The 21,496-nt window shown below is 38.2% G+C and overlaps 1 protein-coding gene across 15 annotated transcripts in view; it reads right to left on the bottom strand.

The window, feature by feature from the left end:
• LOC123685924 (twitchin) overlaps positions 1-21,496 on the bottom strand; it is a 46,260-nt gene that overhangs the window by 13,639 nt on the left and 11,125 nt on the right. For 3 of the 15 annotated variants that reach the window (XM_045625795.1, XM_045625806.1, XM_045625807.1), the window contains 38 exons: positions 21,383-21,493; positions 21,247-21,303; positions 21,070-21,117; positions 20,954-21,007; positions 20,843-20,896; positions 20,694-20,789; positions 19,976-20,437; positions 19,474-19,515; positions 19,256-19,393; positions 18,615-18,788; positions 18,373-18,561; positions 17,487-17,534; positions 14,587-14,734; positions 14,465-14,529; positions 14,239-14,410; positions 14,045-14,181; positions 13,638-13,718; positions 13,196-13,321; positions 12,089-13,139; positions 11,515-12,030; positions 10,259-11,458; positions 9,588-10,196; positions 9,232-9,534; positions 8,823-9,104; positions 8,301-8,767; positions 7,886-8,021; positions 6,926-7,813; positions 6,283-6,864; positions 5,895-6,197; positions 4,370-5,836; positions 3,915-4,217; positions 3,542-3,823; positions 3,170-3,475; positions 2,796-3,098; positions 2,263-2,721; positions 2,082-2,204; positions 830-2,020; positions 52-769 (listed from right to left, as the gene is read on the bottom strand). In XM_045625795.1, coding sequence (XP_045481751.1) covers positions 52-769; positions 830-2,020; positions 2,082-2,204; positions 2,263-2,721; positions 2,796-3,098; positions 3,170-3,475; positions 3,542-3,823; positions 3,915-4,217; positions 4,370-5,836; positions 5,895-6,197; positions 6,283-6,864; positions 6,926-7,813; positions 7,886-8,021; positions 8,301-8,767; positions 8,823-9,104; positions 9,232-9,534; positions 9,588-10,196; positions 10,259-11,458; positions 11,515-12,030; positions 12,089-13,139; positions 13,196-13,321; positions 13,638-13,718; positions 14,045-14,181; positions 14,239-14,410; positions 14,465-14,529; positions 14,587-14,734; positions 17,487-17,534; positions 18,373-18,561; positions 18,615-18,788; positions 19,256-19,393; positions 19,474-19,515; positions 19,976-20,437; positions 20,694-20,789; positions 20,843-20,896; positions 20,954-21,007; positions 21,070-21,117; positions 21,247-21,303; positions 21,383-21,493 — 13,691 coding nt within the window. Of the gene's footprint in view, positions 1-51; positions 770-829; positions 2,021-2,081; positions 2,205-2,262; positions 2,722-2,795; positions 3,099-3,169; positions 3,476-3,541; positions 3,824-3,914; positions 4,218-4,369; positions 5,837-5,894; positions 6,198-6,282; positions 6,865-6,925; positions 7,814-7,885; positions 8,022-8,300; positions 8,768-8,822; positions 9,105-9,231; positions 9,535-9,587; positions 10,197-10,258; positions 11,459-11,514; positions 12,031-12,088; positions 13,140-13,195; positions 13,322-13,637; positions 13,719-14,044; positions 14,182-14,238; positions 14,411-14,464; positions 14,530-14,586; positions 14,735-17,486; positions 17,535-17,737; positions 17,777-18,205; positions 18,251-18,372; positions 18,562-18,614; positions 18,789-19,255; positions 19,394-19,473; positions 19,516-19,975; positions 20,438-20,693; positions 20,790-20,842; positions 20,897-20,953; positions 21,008-21,069; positions 21,118-21,246; positions 21,304-21,382; positions 21,494-21,496 lie in introns of all 15 variants that reach the window. The other 12 variants (XM_045625800.1, XM_045625810.1, XM_045625796.1 and 9 more) reach the window with 11 other exon arrangements.

Genomic DNA, 21,496 nt, shown 5'->3' with positions numbered 1-21,496 from the left:
GGCAAGAGAACTGAATACACTATGTATAAAATTTCAGTTATATTAACTCACCCATGTTTTGGTCGTTTCTCAATGATATAACCAGTAATGGGAGATCCTCCATCCTTCTTTGGTGGCGTCCATTCAAGGTCAACGTGATCCTTATCCCAGTCCGTTGGAGTAGGTACTCCAGGCCTGTCTGGTTTTGTGAATGGATCTTTAGCAGTAATACTTTCTGCAGTATTGAGAGGTAGAGATTCTCCTTGCTTATTCACAGCACATACTCTGAAGTTGTAGTCATGTCCTTCAGTTAACCTATCAACTAAAATAGAAGTTCCAACGGCTTCGCCAACTGGAATCCATCTCATGTTTTCTGTATCTTGCTTCTCTACCACATAGTGGGTGATTTCAGAACCACCATCATCCTTTGGTGGTTTCCATTTCAGAGTGAGGTTACTCTTTGTAACGTTGTCAGCCCTAAGAGGTCCTTCTGGTGGTGAAGGTACATCCAAAATGGTTATGTTCACTGTAGCCGAATCTTTACCATTAATATTTTTGGCAGTGATAGTGTAAACGCCACTGTCTCCACGTTTTGCGTCTATAACTTTCAGTCTTGTCATATAGTCCTCGTTAACGATCTTGAGGCGGTCTGTGTTGAACAGAACATCTTCTTTGATGCGCCACTCCTTAGACGGTGGTGGTTCACCAGATATAGGTACATTGAGTTCGAATGACTGACCAGCTCGTACCTTGATATTGAGTAGAGCATTGCGGTCAATTTTAGGAGCAACTGAAATTAAATTTTTTCATTAATAATTGTTGATTTAAGTGATGATTATGTAATACTTACGATTTTTGGGACGAGCAACGTGTATTTTGGATGCATCACTTGGTTCTCCAGGTCCAGCCTTGTTCACAGCTCGTATCCTGAATTCATATGGTGTTCCTTCAATCAAGTCTTTCACTTTACCTTTCGTTACATTTCCTTCGACTTCAGCGCATTTTTCCCAATAAGGATTAAATTTATCCCGTTTTTCAATAATGTATCCTGTAATAGGAGAACCACCATCTTTTTCTGGTTCATCCCATTTGAGTTCGACGAAATCAGAGTCATAGTCAATGATTTCAGGTGTTCCAGTTTTTCCGGGTTCATCGAATGGATTCTTAGCTTCGATAGCTTGGGCAGTTGTGAGAGGCTCTGATTTTCCTTGCTTGTTAACAGCCTTCACTCTGAATTTGTATTTTTTACCAGGAGTTAAACCATCCACAGCCAATGACGTTTCTGGCCCGTCAGTTTCACCAGCAGGAACCCACCTACCGGTAGCTTCGTCCATTTTTTCGACAATATAGTTTTCAATAGGTTGACCGCCATCATCAGCTGGTGGTCTCCAACTGAGTTTGGCACCGTTAGCGTGTACATCAGATACCTTAAGCGGGCCACCTGGTGGACTTGGTACATCTAATACTGTGACTTCCACTTCAGCTATGTCTTTGCCATTTACATTTTCGGCAGTGACGTTATAGGTTCCAGAATCTGCTCGTGTAGCATTCCTAACAGATATCTTAGTATGATAATCTGTATGTTGTACTTTAACATTTTTACTCGATTTGATCTCCTTGTTCTTCATCAACCATTTGGTCTCGGGCATCGGTTCACCAGTGACTTTACATTCATAACTGAAGTTTTGTCCTGACCTAATTCGAATCTCAATGAGATTAGTCCTGTCAATTTTAGGTGCCAGGTTTCGTGGTTTCGCAATGATAGTAGGTGTTTCATTGCTTGCTTCACCAGGTCCAGCAGCGTTGATTGCACGAACCCTGAATGAATAGGGTTGTCCCTCTATTAAATCAGGTACTGTAGCTTTTGTGTCATTAGGACCAACTTCTAAAGCCCTCTCCCAATCGCCAAATTTATCCTTTTTCTCAATGATGTATCCAGTGATTGGAGATCCACCATCATCCTTTGGTTTTTCCCAGGCAAGATCAACATGATCTTTATCCCAATCAGTTGCCTTCAAATGACCTGGTGCTCCAGGTTCATCTGTTGTAAGGAAGAATGAGTTAGTCAATAGTCTCTATGGAATTTTAATGAGATTACTTACCGAACGGATTCTTAGCTATGATGCTGTGATCAGTTTCCAAAGGTTTGGATTCTCCTTCTGCATTCACCGCAGCTACTCTGAATTTATATTCTTTTCCAGGGGTTAGGTTAGTGACTTCGAAATCTGAAAAAAGTTTTATTGAAAGTGAATTAAATAAATGAATGAATTTAAATAAATTTACTTGGTTCATGAGCTCTTCCGCATGGTACCCAACACCCAGTTTCGGGTTCCATCTTTTCAACTTGATAGTATTCGATTGGGGTGCCTCCATCATCTTTTGGTCGTTTCCATTTGAGCTTGCACCCATTCTTGTTGACATCAGAAACTTGCAATGGACCTTCTGGTGGCGTAGGTTTGTCGGTTACAGTAACGTTTATTGTGTGAACATCTCTTCCAGAACTGTTGGATGCGGTGACTGTGAATTCACCTGTATCCTCCCGGTTGACTGGACGAATAACAATTTTGGTAAAGTAATCGACATTGTCGATTTGTACTCTTCTATCATTTTTCAATGTCGATCCGCTGAATCTCCATTCAACAGTTGGTACTGGTTCACCGATTATATTAGCCTCGAACTTGAGGGAAGATCCAGAAGAAAGCGTGATATCGTGTAAATGTCTTCTGTCAATTCTTGGAGCCACTGAAACAGAGATTAATGTAACATAGAAACAAATATCGAATGAAAAATTATAATGTGGTGATAAATTCACTTACAGAATCTTGGTTTTGCGATGAATGGTTTGCTAGCATCTGAAGGAGCACTTTGTCCACCCTTGTTCACAGCGATTACACGGAATTGATATTCATTTCCTTCAATCAGACCATGAATGCTGGCTGTTGGAGTTGGTGTATTGGTTTCTAAAGCTTTTTCCCACAAAGGACTGTACTTGTCCTTTTTCTCTATTATGTAACCTGTAATAGGTGCTCCTCCATCAGATATTGGTTCTGCCCACTTGAGATCAACATGATTAGCCGACCAATCAGTAGGTTCTGGAGCTCCTGGTTTCTCTGGATTCGCTGCAGTGACAAGTATTGTTAATATTTTGTCCTAACAACATTATGGTTCGATCTAATATAGTTGTACTTACTGAATGGATCTCTTGCATTGATAGTTCCAGCAGTTTCTAAAGGTTCAGATTCTCCTTCTTTATTGACAGCCTTGACTCTGAACTTATAATCCTGTCCAGGAACTAAACCTTCAACTTTCATTTCAGGTAGACTTCCACTGGTTTTTCCCACAGGCAACCAAATGCCAGTTTCTGGGTCCATTTTCTCAACAACATAATTTTCGATTGGTTCACCACCATCATCCTTAGGTTTCTTCCACTTCAGAGTGCAGCCATCTTTGTGAATATCGGACACTTCAAGAGGACCTTCTGGCTGTCCAGGTTTGGCTGTTGAATTTAAAAGAGGATATAGATTATTGGCCACTTCATGTAAGTTCTAACTAAATTACTTACATACTACTGTTATTTCTACTTCAGCAGTATCTTGGCCATATTTGTTGGACGCAGTTATCTTGTAAACTCCAGTATCCTTACGTTCGGGCTTGTCGTTGAAGAATTTGGAGTTATACGGAATGTTGTCAACGCGTTTATGACCAGTTGAAATAACCATTTTATTTTCTTGGTACCAGACCACATCTGGCGCAGGTTCTCCACTTACTTTAACGTCAATATATATAGGCTCACCCTCACGAACTGTGATGTTGAACAGATTTCTTCGATCGATTTTAGGTGCCACTGCAGTAAAATATGATTTAGAAAAATGGTCATCAAAATTTTAAAAGATGGAAATGATAAAATTAAATTTTATCAAGTTGGAAGTACTCACATTTTCTTGGTTTTGTGATAACAGATTTCGATGTTTGACTTGGCTCTCCAGGCCCAGCAGCGTTAACTGCTTTGACTCTGAACTCATATTCAACACCTTCATCAAGATTATCAACTGTTGCTTTGTTTGTTTGGGGACCCACGTCACAAGCCTTAGCCCATCTCGTGGTTCCCTTTTCTCTCTTTTCAACGATATAACCAATAATTGGAGAGCCTCCATCTTTGAGTGGTGGCGTCCACTTCAAATCAACATGATCCTTGTCCCAGTCGGTAACTTCTGGCTGACCAGGTGGACCAGGCTCATCTGTGAAGAATAAAGATGAATATCTGGACACATTGTCAATTACAAGATTCAGTAAAAAAGTACCAATAATTGAGTATTAGAGAATGTTGTTTCCATTTACGAATTTTTGGCACTTTTAGAACACTGGTTTGTTATTCATAAGTTTGACTCACCGAATGGATTCTTAGCAACAATGGTTTGGTCCGCTTCTAATGGTTCCGATTCACCTTCTGCGTTCACCGCAGAAACTCTGAATTTATATTCCTGTCCAGGCTCCAAATTGTTTAGATCTATTTTCGGTTCCTTAGACCTACCGGCAGAAACCCATCTTCCTGTTTCAGTATCCATCTTTTCGACTTGGTAATATTCTATTGGTACACCACCGTCATCTTTCGGAGGATTCCATTTCAAAGTACAACCTTCCTTATGAACATCACTGATTTTGAGTGGTCCTTCAGGTTTGGCTGGTTTGTCCAAAACTTTGATTTCAATACTGGCTTCATCTTTGCCACATGAATTTTCAGCTTTGAGCGTTAAAGTACCACTATGTATTCTCTGTGCTGAACTTATGTGTAATTTCGTTCTGTAATCCTCCAAATCAATTGTGATGAGTTCATCTTTCTCCAAACGTGCTTTGTTTAAGAACCAAGATTTAGTCGGTGGAGGTTCTCCAGATACCTTAACATCCAATCGGATAAGATGTCCTGCTTTGACTGTAATATCTTTGAGTGTTGACCTATCAATTTTAGGTGCAACAAACCTGTCTTTGGCTGTCATCATATCAGAAGGAGGTGATGGTTTACTTTCTCCTCCTTTGTTCACAGCCTTAACCCTGAATTGATATTTTTGTCCTTCCTGCAAGTCAGGAACTGTTCCTTCAGTTTTATTACAAGGCACTTCTGCAGCCTTGACCCACTTTCCTGTTGCAGGATCTTTCTTCTCAATTATATACTTCTCTATAGGAGCACCTCCATCTTGTTTCGGTGCAGTCCATTTGAGGTCAGCGTGATCTTTGGACCAATCTTTAAGTTCTGGTTTTCCAGGGGTATCTGGTTCTCCGTAAGGGTTCTTCGCTGTTGTTGGTACTTCTGTAACTAGAGGTTCGGATTCACCTTCTGAGTTCAGGGCTTTTACTCTGAACAAATAGTCTTTGCCTTCGTTAAGACCTGTTACGTCAGCTTCTGGAGTTTTGGTAGTTGTTACTGGAATCCATCTTCCACTTTCAACGTCCATTCTTTCCACCAAATATCCTGTAATTGGTTCTCCACCATCATCTTCTGGTGGTTCCCATTTAAGTTTGCAACCTTCCGCTGTCACATCAGATACTTGCAGAGGTCCTTTGGGTTTGGATGGTTTTCCAAGGACTTGAATTTCAACTTCAACGCTATCTACGCCAGAATCGTTCTTAGCTGTTACAACATATATACCACTATCTGCACGTTTGGCTTTCTGAAGCGTGAATCTGGTTTGGTAATTCTCATTTTCGATTTTGATCCGGTCAGTATTTTTGACGACTTGTTCTTTCAATGTCCATGTTATCACAGGTTCTGGTTCACCTTTAACATCTGCCTCTATTCTGAGCAATTGGCCAGTACGAATGACCTTCTTCTGTAGATTCTTACGGTCGATGTATGGAGCCACTGTTGGAAAAGAAAAATTAACATTATTCATATATTGTACTGACTTGATCAAACTTACAGAATCTTGGTTTTGCAATGACTGATTTTGAAGCATCACTTGGTTCTCCAGGTCCAGCTTTGTTAACAGCTACAACACGGAACTCATATTCGTGGCCTTCTTCTACATTATAAACCTTTCCTTGTGTTTTGTCTCCAGACACTGTGGCGGCATCTACCCAACCACGACCAGCTTTGTCGTGCATCTGGATTATATACTTCTCTATAGGAGCACCTCCATCGTCTTTTGGAGGAGTCCAAGCGAGTTCAACAAAGTCCTTATCCCAGTCTTTTGGTTCTGGACGTCCAGGCTTGCCAGGCTCGTCTTTGAATGAATAATTGATTATAAATAAAGACATAATTATATAACAATTGATTATAAATATAAATATTGATTATGTCATACTAACCGAAGGGATTCTTCGCAATGATAGACTTCTCAGTTTCCAAAGGCTCTGATTCACCTTCTTTGTTAATAGCCTTTACCCTGAACTTATACGGTTTACCTTCTTGTAAACCTGTGATATTAGCTTCAGGTTCATTACTCCTTCCACAAGTGATCCATTGACCAGTAAGTGGATCAAGTTTTTCAATTTCATAATGATCAATTGGTATACCACCATCATCTTCTGGTTTCTTCCATTTGAGTTTGCAGCCATGTTTCGTAACATCAGAAACTTCCAGTGGACCTTTAGGTGATCCAGGCTTAGCTACAACGTTAATCTCTATATCTGCTCTATCTTCTCCGACTTCATTCTTAGCTACGATTGTGTATTTTCCACTATGAATCCTTTTAGCTTTAGTGACGAAGAATTTGGTATTATAGTCGATGTTATTGATCAGGATATCAGCCCCTGATACGATTTCTTTGTCGTTGCAGAACCAAGTGATAGTTGGTGGTGGTTCACCTCTTACGTTAACATCCAAACTGATCGATAATCCAGATTTGATAGTTAATGTTTTCAAATTGGTTCTATCGATGAGTGGTTTCACTGAAATCAAAGAAGTTTCAAATAAGCTCAATAACAGTTCGTATCACAACTAAATACTCACAGAATCTTGGCTTAGCTGTATGCCAGTTGGTTTGTTCAGAAGGTTCAGATAAACCTGCTTTATTAACAGCTCTGACACGGAATTTATACTGATTGCCTTCTTCTAATTTGTGTACAGTTCCCATACATTCAGGACCAACTTCTGCTACTTTGGCAAATTGTCCTCCGAATTTATCCATAGCTTCGATGATGTATCCTGTAATTGGTGCACCACCATCTCTTACAGGCTTCTCCCATTTCAATTTGACCATATGTTCATCATAATCCACTATTTCTGGCATTCCTGGTGCGGATGCTACATCATAAGGATTCTTGGCATGCACAGTACCATCGGATTCCAATGGCTCTGATTCACCTTCTTCGTTTACTGCTTTCACTCTGAAGTTATATTTCTTATTTGGTTCAAGTCCAGTGATTTCATGATCAGTTTTATCCCCATCAACGAATCCAGCAGGCACCCAACGTCCTGTCTGGGTATCCTGTTTTTCCACCACATAACCTGTGATTGGCAATCCACCATCATCTTTCGGTTTCTTCCATTTCAACTTGCAACCTTCCTTGTGGACATCGTGGACCTCTAAAGGTCCTTCTGGTTTACCAGGTTTGTCAAGAATGATGACTTCGACAGGAGCTTCATCAAATCCTGATTCGTTCTCTGCTCTTATAACATACGTTCCTGTGTTTTTCCTTGATGTGTTTGAAATGGTTAGTTTGGTGTTGTAATCCTCATTTTCTATTTTGAATTGAGGTCCATTCTCCAATGGTTTATGTTGGAAACTCCATTTGATTTCCGGTGGAGGTTCACCTTTAACATCGACGTCAAATTTGACTAGTTGACCTGCCCTGACCTTGACAGTATGGAGATGTTCCCTATTAATCAGTGGTCGAACTGAAAAATTTTATTTATCAGTGGATTTTTATCATACTGATTAACATTTGTATTTTCTAGGGGATTACTTACGATGTCTAGCTTTGGCTACATGTGGTTTTGTGGAGTCTGATGGTTCTCCAGGGCCTGCTTTGTTGACAGCTAATACTCGGAATTGGTAAGTATTTCCTTCCTTCAATCCTGGTACAATTGCGTCAGTATCGGGAGTCTAAGATATAATATTCATGAGAATCTACTTACTTAATTACAGAAGCAATTTGGTTAGTGTTAGACGATCACAGCTGGGGATATTTGGTTACCTTAGAAATTGCTGATGTTCTCATTTAAATATGCATTGGGAATTCGAAGCATTCTTACCTTTTAGGCTCATAAGGTTAGTGTTTGCGAGGTACTCGGTCAACAAAGCATGATGCTGTAAAACTCAATCGTAAGTTCAGTATTTTCAAAATATCTGAGTAGCAGCAAAGTAATTCAAGTTTAAAATTACATGTGTTTCCAATATTTGGTCCCAAGATGTAGAGAATTTCTCCTTCTTCTCAATAATGTAGCTTGTGATTGGCGCACCGCCAGTATTCTTAGGTGCAGTCCATTTCAGTGTAACCCTATCAGTATCCCAGTCTTCAATAGATGGAGTACCCGGTTTGCCAGGTGGATCATATGGGTTCTTTGCAATGGTTGTTCCTTCAGTCTCCAAAGGCTCTGATTCACCTTCGTCATTGATGGCCTTTACACGGAAGTCGTAAGCGTGACCTTCTTGTAAACCTTTAACATCCATCTCGGTGTCATTAGTTCTTCCTACTGGGACCCAACGTGCAGTCTTTTTGTCGTATTTTTCAACAACGTAACCAGTGATGGGCTTGCCACCATCATCCTCAGGTTTGTCCCATTTAAGTTTACATCCATTCTTGGTGACATCAGATACCTTAAGAGGACCTTTTGGTTTTCCTGGAGCAGCTGTGGAAATGATAGGGTGAGAACTGAATCATGTCTTCCAAAATGGAATACTCACAAAGTACAGTAATTTCGACTTCAGCTTCATCTTCTCCATGCTCATTAACAGCCTTGATTTTGTATACGCCTGTGTTTTTACGTACAGAATTGGTGATACTGAGCTTGGTGTTGTACTCGATGTTTATTATCTCAACGTTGTCTTTTGTAGATAATTGATCTTTATTTTGGAACCAGGTACAAGTTGGTGCAGGTTCACCTTTTACGTCAATATCGTACTTGATTGGTTTACCAGCACGGACAATGATTGGTTTCAAATTTGTCCTATCAATCCTTGGTTTCACTGAAATAGATCATGGAAAGTGAAAATATATTCAGTGATATGATATATGATGATATGCAGAAGGAATAGATGATAGATTCACAATGATAGAGCATTAATGCTTCAACGAGTACAATTGAGTACTTACATGCGCGGTGTTTGATGATTTGCATTTTAGAAGCATCTGATGGTGGTGATGGTCCAGCTTTATTCACTGCAACTATTCTGAATTGATATTCTCCTCTTTCTTTCAAATCTTCAACACGGGCAGTAGTTGCATCTCCAGGTACTTCACATGCTTTCTCCCAGTCTGGTTTGAATTTGTCTTTTTTCTCAATGATGTATTTCTCAATTGGTGCTCCACCATCAGATTCTGGTGGTGCCCATTTGAGATTCACACCCTTATTATCATAGTCTGTAATTTCTGGAACTCCGGGCTTGGTGGGTTCATCTGTAAATTGCTCAAGTCAAGGTTTTTTCATTTATATTGATCATTCAACTTACCGAATGGATTCTTAGCGATGATACCTCTGTCCGATACTAAAGGTTCTGAGTCACCTTCATTATTAACTGCTGTCACCCTGAATTTGTATTCGCTACCAGGATTCAAACCGGTTACTTCGTAATCGATTTTTCCATCAGGTCCTACTTTATCTCCAGGTACTCTTCCTACTCTCACCCATTTACCTGTAGCAAGATCCATTTTTTCAATTTCGTATTCTTTGATGGGACTACCACCATCATCAGCTGGCTTCTTCCAAGAAACCTTTGCCTTAGTGGCTGTTATATCTGAGACTTCTAAAGGACCCTCTGGAGAATCTGGTTTGCTGAGTACTGTAAGCTCAACGGTTTCTTGATCTTTTCCAGATGCATTTTCTGCAATCAGAGTATATTTTCCAGTATCTCTTCGAACCGCGTTCACTATAGTGAAGTCGGTGTGGTAATCCACATTTTCTATTTTAATGCGTTCAGTGTTGGTCAAGGTGATGTTATCCCTCCACACCCATCTGAGATCCGGTGGAGGCTCACCAGTCACATCAACAGACCACTTGTGTGTTCTGCCAGCTTTTATAATAATCGACTTGAATGTCTCTCTGTCGATGCGTGGTTTGACTGAAAGAAGAAGAAGAAGAAGTTTAATTGAGGTGATAAATGAGGTCACAAAGAGAACTTACGATTTTTGTGCTTGCACAAATGATTATCTGTTGATTCTGATGGTGCACTGGGTCCAGCTTTGTTATGTGCTCTCACTCTGAACTGGTAGACCATCTTCTCCTTGAGACCTTCAACAACTCCTTCAGGGTTGCCATCTTCAGTTTTAGCAACTTCAGTCCAATCAACAGCGAATTTATCCTTCATCTCGATGGTATAATGTGTTATTGGACGACCACCGTCTGTTTCAGGCTTGGGCCATTTGAGAGTTACACTCTTATTGTCATAATCGATAATTTGAGGCTTGCCTGGTTTACCTGGTTCATCATAAGGATTCTTAGCGAGTATGGCGTCCTCTGTTTCAAGTGGTTCAGATTCACCTTCCTTATTCTTTGCACGAACCCTGAACTTATATTTCTTTTTCGGCGTTAGTCCTTTGAAGGTGAAAGTATCCTCGTTGGGGCCAACTTCACCAGCTGGGATCCATCTGCCTGTATCCATATCCATTTTCTCAAGGACATACCCCGTTAATTCTGTTCCACCACAGTCCTCAGGTCTTTGCCATTTGACCTTGATATGATCTGATCTTACCTCTTCGATCTTCATTGGACCTCGAGGTTGTGATGGTTTGTCGAGAACGACAACTTCAGCTATACCCTCGCATGTTCCAGAGCTATTGGTCAGAACTAATCTATATTTACCACTATCAGCTCTAGTTGTTTTTCTGACGGTAATTATAGTGTTTCTCTCATATTTGTCAAGTGTTACCCTTTCATCTGGATCTGGTTTGACTTCTTTTTTATCTAAGAACCATTTTACCTCTGGTTCTGGTTCACCTCCATATTTGATGTCATACTTCACAATTTGACCCTTCTTAACTATAATATTGTTGAGATCATTACCAATAATGAAGGGTTTAACAAATCTGCATTTCGCAATGATTGGTTTGGTGGAATCGCTTGGCTCACCAGGACCTGCTTTATTGATAGCACGTACCCTGAATTCATAGGTTGCATTTTCTTTCAAGCCTTTAACCGTTCCACTAAGTTGGTCTCCAGGAACTTCAACACCCTTGGCCCAATCTTTTCCGAATTTTTCTTTGTACTCGATGACATATCCGGTGATTTCAGCGCCACCATCTGAATCTGGTGGTTGCCATTTCAAGTCTGCATGATCCACGTCCCAATCAACAACTTCCACATCTTTAGGTTTGCTGGGCTCATCTGTGAAATAAAATCAATATAAACTCACAGAAAAATTCATATGAAAATATACGTACCCCATGGATCTTTGGCCAATATTGGCTTAGCAAACACTGTTGGTTCACTGCTGCCCAGCTTGTTAACAGCTCGTATTCTGAATCTATATTCTTTTTTCGGTGTGAGACCTTCGACCTTATAGGTTGAAGGCTCTTTTGGTGATATTTGTCCAACATTATCCCATCCAGATTTCAAGCTAATATCCTGCCTTTCAATGATGTAATGCTGTATTGGAGTTCCACCATCATCTTTCGAAGGTTTCCACGTTACCACGCAAGATGTTTGGAAGATTTCTGAGATTTGAATGTCTTGAGGAGGTGATGGTACGTCTTGCATTGTGATGTTGCATAGTTTAACAGCCTCTCCTTGTCCATTTCCTACTTTTATTTCATAAGGACCAGACAGTTCTCTGGCAGGCTTCTTGATTTTGAATATAATTTTATCTTCATGGGTAATAATTTCAACATCCTTCAGTGGAAGAGCTTTACCATCCTTGATAAGTTTGGCTTCTATAGGTGTTTGCCGAGTTCCACTAACTGAGGAAGAAAAACATATTGAAAAATCGGTTAGTTCATGAATGTCTATATATATTACCTTTATATGGCACTTCCAAGACGATAGCTCTACTGATAGGACCTTCGAAAGTATCTGGGAAGTCAATTTCTGGTCTGCTTTCTCCCTTCTTCACTGTTAACTTCATGGAAGATTCTAATTTGCCAGAAACACATGTTATTTCTCCATCATCTTCCATATCGAGTTTATTGAAGATGAGTTGATGTTTACCACCTCCAAGATTTTTAATTTCAATTCTTTCTGAGGTTTCGATGGGTTTTCCATTGAAGAGCCATTCGGCAGGTGCGGTTTGGTCTTGCAGCTCGATGTCAAGTACCAATCTCTCCCTTTCAACCGCTTCTGTATCTTTTAGTTTCTTATTGAAGCGATTCAAATAGTTCACAACCAACTCAGCTTCTGTTTTATCGGCGTTGGTTTTGCAAGAATACATTCCAGCATCAGTAACCTTAGCATCTTTGATGACCATTTTGCGTTTACGGCCATCTTTAGATATAACTATTCTTTTATCTGGTTTAACCTCTTGGTCTCCCTTATACCATTTCACCTCTCCCAAAGCATCATCTAACTCACAAAGCAGAGTGATGTTTTCTTTTTCGACATGCTGTTGATGTTTCAAACACTTAACGAACTTGTATGGATATTCGATGATATTAACATTGGCAACTGTTTTTTCAGTTTGTTTTTCTAATTTGCAAGAATATTCACCAGCGTCCTCGAATTCAGCTATCTTTAATGTGAGACGACAACAACCATTGATATCTTTAGAGATGGAATATTTGTCATCATCATTAAGTTTGTCTTTACCTTTGTACCAACCAACAATAGCCAAGCTATTACTGACGGTACATTCAAGTTGAAGTTCGTGTTTTTCATAACCATCGTATTTCTTCTTCAATGGCTTTGTGAAAGAATAACAGGGATCTGGTTCATCAACGTTGAGGTAGGCTATGGATGTAATACCTCCAATCTCTATTGTATATTTACCAGTATCTTCCACTTTGGGATTAGAAATAATGAGTTGGTACAGGTCATTTTCTTGTTTGAATTTGTATTTTGATCCGGGAAACAGTTCCTGAAAAACATTTGTTTATTTTGATATCAAGAATTAATTAAATTTGAGTGACTTACATCTTTTCGGAATAACCATTTGGGTTTGGCATTCGGTTTACTGAAATTAGCTTCGAATACAACTTTCTTATCTTTTCCTTCTTTCGCATATTGATCCACCAATGGTTTCAGGAAAGATTCTTGTTTCTAAAAACCAAAATAAAATAATCAAAAACGTGATTGCATATTTTGGAAAAACAACAACGACACGATGACAGACTGCCTTAAAAAGTCCGTGATTCAAAAACTGTAAAAAATATCCAAAAATATATGTACAGAAAAATGTGAAAAATGGTATATACAAGAGATAATATCCAATGACAGACAACATCTATAGAGGGCGAATTATAAATAACACTTTGGAAGTTAGTAAATTGTAGGATGATAAAGGATAAGGCAAGGATTGAGGAATTTCGTGCAAACATCGAACAAGACATAAACTGTTGAGTTTTTGTCACCCAACCTCTTTTTTCTCAAAGTGGTGTAAAACTGGCCAATCTGGTATTAATTCAGCCAACGAAGGCCTTCTTGAAGAAAGTGGAGTCTACAAATAAAAACTACAAATGAAGGAACTTGCACAATAAGTATGCACAAATGAAACATACTCCGAAAAACCTTAAACGAAATTCTGAAAAACGCCAAGACTAGAAAAGGTCCATTCACAAAAATTCTCTGAACTGGTTTATTCCACTTGAGGAATATCAGTCAAAACCAAAAATCTGAAACTGCATACGGAATGCACCACAGGGTATGGGAAAAAACTGCAGAAGCTAGTTGCAAAATCAAAATAAAAACAATTTTTTTCATTGAATGAACTGAAAAATTGGTCAAGATGAGGTGCGCAACTAAAACCAAAAGAGTAAAACCTACCTTCTCTACTTTCTTGAGGGCAGGCATAGGCTTCTCAACTTCCTTCAAGTCACCCCAATCAGGATCTTCCTTATTTTCTCCCCATTTTGCGTATTTTCGTTTTTTCAACATAGCCCTGAAGTCCATACCGCTAGAATCTAATACAAGAATGTTTTTAACGTGGAAATTCGTTCAATTGAATAATTTAAACAAACCTGATACATAAAGCATCATCTCTGCACTGTCGTCTCCATGGATGTTTGAGACTACAATTTTATATTGGCCTTCATCGTTTGGTTTGATCTTTCTTATACATAAAGTGATGGAGTTTGATTCACCATCAGTTAAGAATTTGAATCTACCTCCTTCAATAATTTCAGTCATACCCTAAAATCAAACTATATTTCAGAACATTTCTTTTGGGAGAAACAAGAAAAATACCTTGTAAAACTTGAAGGTTGGTGCTGGGTTTCCTTCAACCAACACCATGATATAGGCAGTTGAATCTGCAAAAAGATTGATTATGATATGTTAACCAAGGAGCTGATCCAAAAAGTACTAACCTTCAACAGCCGAATAGCTCTCAGCCACATCAACGATGCTTGGTGGTCCACCATCTCCTAAGGCCTTCAGAGGAGTAGAAGGTTGGTTAATCCTATCCTCCATTTCTGCCAAACTAGGCCGCCTAAGATCTGCACTAGGTCTGCGCCTCTGTGTTCATAAAACTTAATCAAATAACTGTCAAGGTGTAAAACCGAGCATCCGAAGCTATTTGAAATCGTTGAATCAGCTCCAAATGATCCCAATCCGAATCTACCGGACTTATTCAATCTTATTTGAGTTATCGCCGAAGATATTTTATATTGGCAGGTGGGAACAGAGGTGTTTTTGTTAGATGCCAAAAACCATAAATTTCGTGTGATGCCAAATGTTGAAAGCGTATAGGGTTTATCACATGCAAACATAGTGTGACTTTAATTAAGGAGGATGCTTTTCTGTATTGAAAACATCATAATATTCACCAGTACAAAGTAAACTATAAATCAATGTTCCTTGGCGACCTGTGCGAAATTTGACGATTTCAAAATTCAATGTCTCTCAGCTAGAAGACTCATATCCTTTATTGCCAAATAATTTTTATTGATCGATGACGCATACGTTGCTATTTCTATTGGTTCAATTCAGAGATTTTTCCGGTCACCAATGCGTTTACATTTTTGAGTGGGCATATTCTGAAATTTGAAACGAAGGACACACAGATTCTCGAAGAAGAATCACAAATTTTTAATCAAATGGAGGAAGTAGAGTGATCAATTCCAAGATTGAGAGAAGTTGGTATTAGGTCAAAAAATATAATTTTCTATGCAATAACATAAAAATTTATATTTTCCTTTATCTGAGAACCCTCCACTATTTCATAGAGATTTTGCAGAAATCTTGGGCAATTCTAAGTCAGTTGTAAGTGTAACAACATAAAGAGATTAGTCTTTTCTATTTTGTACAAACAGGCGTGGAATTAGTATATAGCAAACTATCTAGTTCTAATTATACTATATCTTTCAATGACTGTCTAATTCGTTATTCCATTATTATATTTTGTCGTTTCTCTATATTTGTTAGTAGTTCATCAACTGGAGTTGAAAAATCAGGAGGCTTTGTTGCTGTTTCTTTGATCCAGTGCACATCACTCAACAGTGAATGATATTTAGAAAGCAGGATATTCCTTCCTTGCCTCAGTGTTTGCGATCATGACCTTGTAGAGAAATGAAGCTGGGGTAAATTTTCAAGCCTTCTACCCATGATGTCCCAAACAAGCTCTATGGGCGAAAGATCGGGGGATCTGGGCGGCCATGGCAAAATATTGACATGGGGCGGCTTCGAAAAAGTTTAAACAAACTCTGGCAACATGAGGTCGGGCATTATCTTGCTGAAATATTGGATTTTTGAGCCGGTTAAGATAAGCATGCCTCCACTATTTCTTGAAGGTAACGATGCGCTGTTATGTTACCTTGAATAAAGACTAAAGGTGAGCTACTTGCATGTGCAATAGCACCCCATACCATAACGCCTACTGTCCGGTGTACATGACGCTCAACATCAAACTGAGGTTCACGTCTTTCTCCCTGACGTCGTCTAACCCTTCTTCGACCATCATGTGCACCCCAGGAGAATCGAGATTCACCGGAAAAGACGACCTGATGGCATTCCACATTCCAATGTTGACGTTCTCTGCACCACTGTAATCGTTGCCAGCGATGCTCAACCGTCAGAGGTAATACAAGATGGGGTCGGTAATGCTGTAGTCCAAAAGACCTTATCCGGCGATAAACCGTTCGGACAGTAACAGGATGGCCTTGTTCTCCTAACCACTCATCAGTTAAAGATTGAGTTGTCGCAAATCGGTCTCTAATGTCCATAAGTCTTAGACGTCGATCTTGAACTTCATTTGTGCCCCTTCGACGTCCAGTGCCCAATCTTCTTCGATTTTGGGCATTATCAAACCACGCTTGACAACATCTCATAACAGTAGTTGGATTTCTGTTCATACGGTTAGCGATTTCTCGAAATGACAACTTCGCCTCGATAAATTCCGCGTACACGTGCTCTAGGCATTTTAACAACAACTAAACATCGACTTTGGATCTCCCCGAACAGTGAAAAATGACTACAATATTCGAGTTATAAAAATTGTTCAGATGAAAAAACATTCACGTTCTTTTTCTCCAAACTCTATCATTTACTCCTTGCTATACTATCTATGTTTTACCAAAAAAATCAAAATTCAAACAGCTCCTTCTGGGTGTTGCAATTTCTTTGTCAGTTAGTATATCATACTTTCAAAGAGAGTTTAGTTCAGAGAACAGTAATTTTTGGTTTGGATTTATTTCGGGAACAATTGAAAGAGCTGATTCATCGATTATCGCAACAATCGAGCATGACAATTACAACAGTTGAACATATGTTCAGCAGTTAAAAACATTCGAAGGATACTCAGCATTAAGCAGATATTTATAGCACGTAACAATTAAAGCGGTACATGCAAAGCCTATTGTATTAATAGCGAGTATGTTTCTACAAAATACTACTCTACAATTCAAAAATGAAATACTGTGCTACTACGTGCCTACTCATTTTGCACGAAAACCACTAAAAAAAACTATCGAGCTACTAAGATACTGTTGCTAAGTATTTTTGAGTAACTCCTACGTGATAACTACTTTACTGGAAATAAAATAGAGAAAGACGAAAAAGTGATATACAGGTTAGACACTGTTCTATTCTATATAGGAAGATAAAATTATTATTACATACGGAAATAGTCGAAAGAAGAAGAAAAGTATTCTATTCTAAATGAAACTGAAGAGAAAAGTTAGATACAAAGACGAAGTTCACGAAGAAGTCTAATTTTTTCTAATAGAAACCTCTATTCTAATGGTCTATTCTACAAAATACCCGAGCTAACCTGTTTGTCGGACGGTTCTTGCAATTGTCCCGGACGCTTGTATTTTGTCTTCAAAATGAAAAAAATAAAAATAAATCAAATAATTGTTACATCAGAAGCAAAACGGGATGCATCAATCGAGCAATCTGATTCTGGGACTGGAACAATTTCTAAAAACGATTACTCTCATGACGCATACCATACAAGAGCAGTTAAAGGTAACGGCATATCATTAAAAAGGTCAGTTTTGTGTGTCTTGACACAAACCTCACCTTTGTGTCGAGAACTTCACCGGGTCGTAATTTTCCACCCTGTAGACATAACATATAAACATCAATCCTTTCTTTAATGGCGTTACTATCAACTTATATACAACGGGGAACATACTCTTTCCATCTGCTTTGCATTTCGTGATTGCCAGCTTGCTGTGAAAGTGATCTTCAGAGTCACAACAAATTTACATCAACCATTATATGCTCTTATGATGTTTCTTTAATTTATAAAACTGAATGATGAATCTTTGTTGCAACTCTGAGAGAATAGTGCCAAAACAGAACGTAAGAAGCGCCTTGTGTAAATATCACTTGGGTGGAGACCCTCAATAAGAATTCCTTTCTGTTCAGTGACCTTTAACTTTGTGAATTTTCTCAAGGCGCTTCTGTGATTTAGAACGACGTTGAAAGCATATTTCGAACAACTGTTCCAGGCGATCCGAGGAGCCAGTACATCTTTTTCGTTACCTTTTTCTCCTCAATCACCTCCCCTGGACGAAGTTTCCTGTGTTCCTGTTAAACAAATCGATTTAAAAAAATACAAAAATAGCAAAAATTACATATTGGACTCCTCCACTGGAAAAAAGGAATCTAGAAAAATTTGTGCAATAAGATTTGACAGTTGCCAAGTTTACCTCGTCTGAAATGATGAGGGAAGCTCTACGGCCCATGGCTTCTGGTGGTATCAAAGAGCCTCGCCTGCTGGTTGAGCCAGGAGATGGAGTTGGTTCCAATGACTTCTTCCTTGGTTCTGGCGTCTTCTCTTTCATAACCTCGATCTTTGGTGCCTCGGGGGTCTTGATTTGTGGCAAACTAGGCCTCTCCTATGAATTCATCCAGTTAAAAATTATATTTGATTATATAATAAGGATCCTACCTTGGAGAGTTGAGTTTTTTCCCTACCCTTGTAGTCAGGGTGTTCACCTGGCTCGTATTTTTCCAGAACTGGCCTTTCATAATCTGGAATATTTTCCCAATCTGGTACGTCCTCTTTTTTAGCTGTTTTGGGTTTCTTCAGAGCCACTTTCTTCTCCTTTTCTTCAGGCACTTTCTGTTAAGTAGCATAATAATAAGCGAATTGAAAAACATCAAACAAAGCATACTACAAGAGAGAAATAATACCAGCGCAAAGATATAGATGAAGATAGCGAAGAGAGATAGAAAACAAAGAAGTGAGGAAATCAATATTCGAGAGTGAGATATTGAAACATATTATAAGAGAAGAAGAGAGTAGAAGAATAGAATAAAGTACATATATGAGAGTAGAATAAAATTTGGTTAATGTAGTAAAAGTGATCGAAACAAAAAAAATTCATCAAAAAAGAAGTTTCGAAGTTCTCATCAACAGTTTGAGAATGAAATATCAAAAATAAGTTCTGCTGTTCATGTTATGATGAGAAGAAACAACGAAGCGATATGTATAGAGAAGTAATTATACATGAAAATTGAAGAAGAGAAATAGAGGGAAGAAAGAGATAGATTGAAGACGTGTGTAGTTCGAGGCTCGTTTTGTTTTACCTTCAGGTCTACTTCTAATTCGGCTTTAGCTGTTTTTTTACCATCTTTGGAAACAGGTTTGAGTTGTACCGATAAAAATGAACCTGATTTTAGTTGGGCTTTAGGTGGCGCACGTTTATCCTTCTTCTCTTCAGTAATCTATACATTTAGAAGTTACAATATTATTTTAAAATCCTAGAAATACAGATGGGAAAATACAGGACGTGTTTAAAACTTACCTTTATTGCTGCTTTTCCTTTCTCCTTAATTGTTTCTTCATTCTAGAAAAAAAATTCTCTTATATTGTTTCATATATATCTAGGGAAGCTACAAGATTCAATATTGCTGAAAATAGGAAGCTTACTACTAAATTTGAATAGATGTGAGTGTTTCGAGAGAGTGCTTTCGTGTTATGAATTTTTTTATTTAGGTGGCGAAATGAAGCATATATGGTGTGAAAATAGTGAGGTTGTTATTTATACTCTACAGAAGAATAGGCTATTCAACTATCTTAAATAGATGTTCTGTTCATAGACCTTGACTAGATTGAACATTTAAAATTGAAGAAAATAAGGAAAATGCAGTCAATTTTCCAGTTCTGAAAGTTGAGAGTGCTTACAAATTATACATTTTTGTTGAAACATTTCCAGAACTGGAGCAGACTGCTTAGAAGCTCATTGAAAACTTTTTAGCGTGCTCATTGCTTGAAGTGACATAAAATCTAAATATCACATAGGCTACCTTCTTGACATCTAATTTATTAGCTTCTGGTTTAGCAGGTTCTGCAAGATTGTTCTGCTTAACTTCCAGTTTTTCTGGTTGAGACAGTTTGGGTGTTGTTTTGGTTTCTGGTGTAATTTGTGTTTTTGTGGTAGTTTGCGGAGTTTTTGATGCTTTATCATTTTCATCAACTTTCAACGATGTTTTAGTTTCAACTTTGTCTTCTTTTTTCTCCTCGGGCTTATCCAATTTCTTGGTAACTGGTTTTACATCCTTCTTTAGTTCGTCATCTGTCTTGATTGGTTTTTCATCTGTTTTCTTCATTGTTTTCTCATCTTTCTTCACAATCAATTTATCTCCAGTCTTTTTATCTGTTTCATCTGATTCAGGTAATCCATTCTTCTGAACTTTCTTGACCGTTTTAGTTGTCTTTTCAGTGAATGGTGGTTCTTGAATGTGATTTGTGGGTGATGTGGGTGTTGTCTGATAAATGAATGTAAATGAGATCGTGGTTTGAAACGTTTATATCTCGAAATTTAACATTTACAGTTATACTTTTTTCAGAGTATTCTCTATCGAAAGAAGTATTCTGAAATTTTGTTGAATTCCTCAAATTCAATACATAGTGTATTGTTTCAATTCGATCGATTTGATTCGGTTGATTAGTACATTTTTCCGAAAAAATCTGAACCTTTTTAAAACCTGTTTTCCATATATTCAGAATTCAAATTACACTTACCACCTCATCCGTAGTTTCAAGTTTCTTAGTTTCCTTAATCTTCTTCTTCTCAGCAGTGATGGAGGAACGCCTTGATTCAGTTCTAGTTTCTTCCTCCTAAAAATCAAAATTTGTTATTCAAGAATTGTTTTGCAAATTTTTCCTCTTACTTGTTGGAAAGATGATCTTCTACTTGATGACCTTGAATCTCCATCCTGTATAATCTAAAAATTTGCATTTTATGAAGAAACGAAGACAATTGAATAAACACTGCAATTTACCTTCTCCTCTGTTTTAATAATAGAACTTCTCCTGGACTCAACTTTCTCCTCAATCTGCAGTATTTGAACAAACAGAAATGAAATACAAGGACAAAGACAACATAAAGATTCATTACCTTTTGTATGGATGATTTCCTGTCTTTTTTGATCAATGGCTTAGTTTCCTGGACATATACAACAAAACAGTGAGTTTAATTTCTGAGTCAGTTCATATCAACTTCGTATAATCATATTTTTAAAGCAAATTGAACATTTTTGAAGAATGTTGATGCTGAACTTAAACTTGAACTTACCTCAATTTTCTTAGTTTCAGGTTTCTTGTCGATATCATTTACTTTGTCTTCTTCCTTCTAAAGGAACATGTGAAAGGGAATGTTAGAAACATAAAAGGAATATACGTATAACATGAATTGAATGAATGTTTTTTACCTTATTTTCAACCTCCTTCTGTACCTTCTTCTTGACTTCATTCTCTTCCTTCTTCTCTTCTTTCTTTTCTTCTTTTTTCTCTACCTTCTTCTTCTTTTCGATCTTCTCTTCCTG

This window comes from Harmonia axyridis, chromosome X (genome assembly GCF_914767665.1).
Source record: "Harmonia axyridis chromosome X, icHarAxyr1.1, whole genome shotgun sequence".
Classification (NCBI taxonomy): domain Eukaryota; kingdom Metazoa; phylum Arthropoda; class Insecta; order Coleoptera; family Coccinellidae; genus Harmonia; species Harmonia axyridis.
Note: the sequence above shows the minus strand (reverse complement) of the source record. Positions and strands in the feature narration are given on the sequence as shown.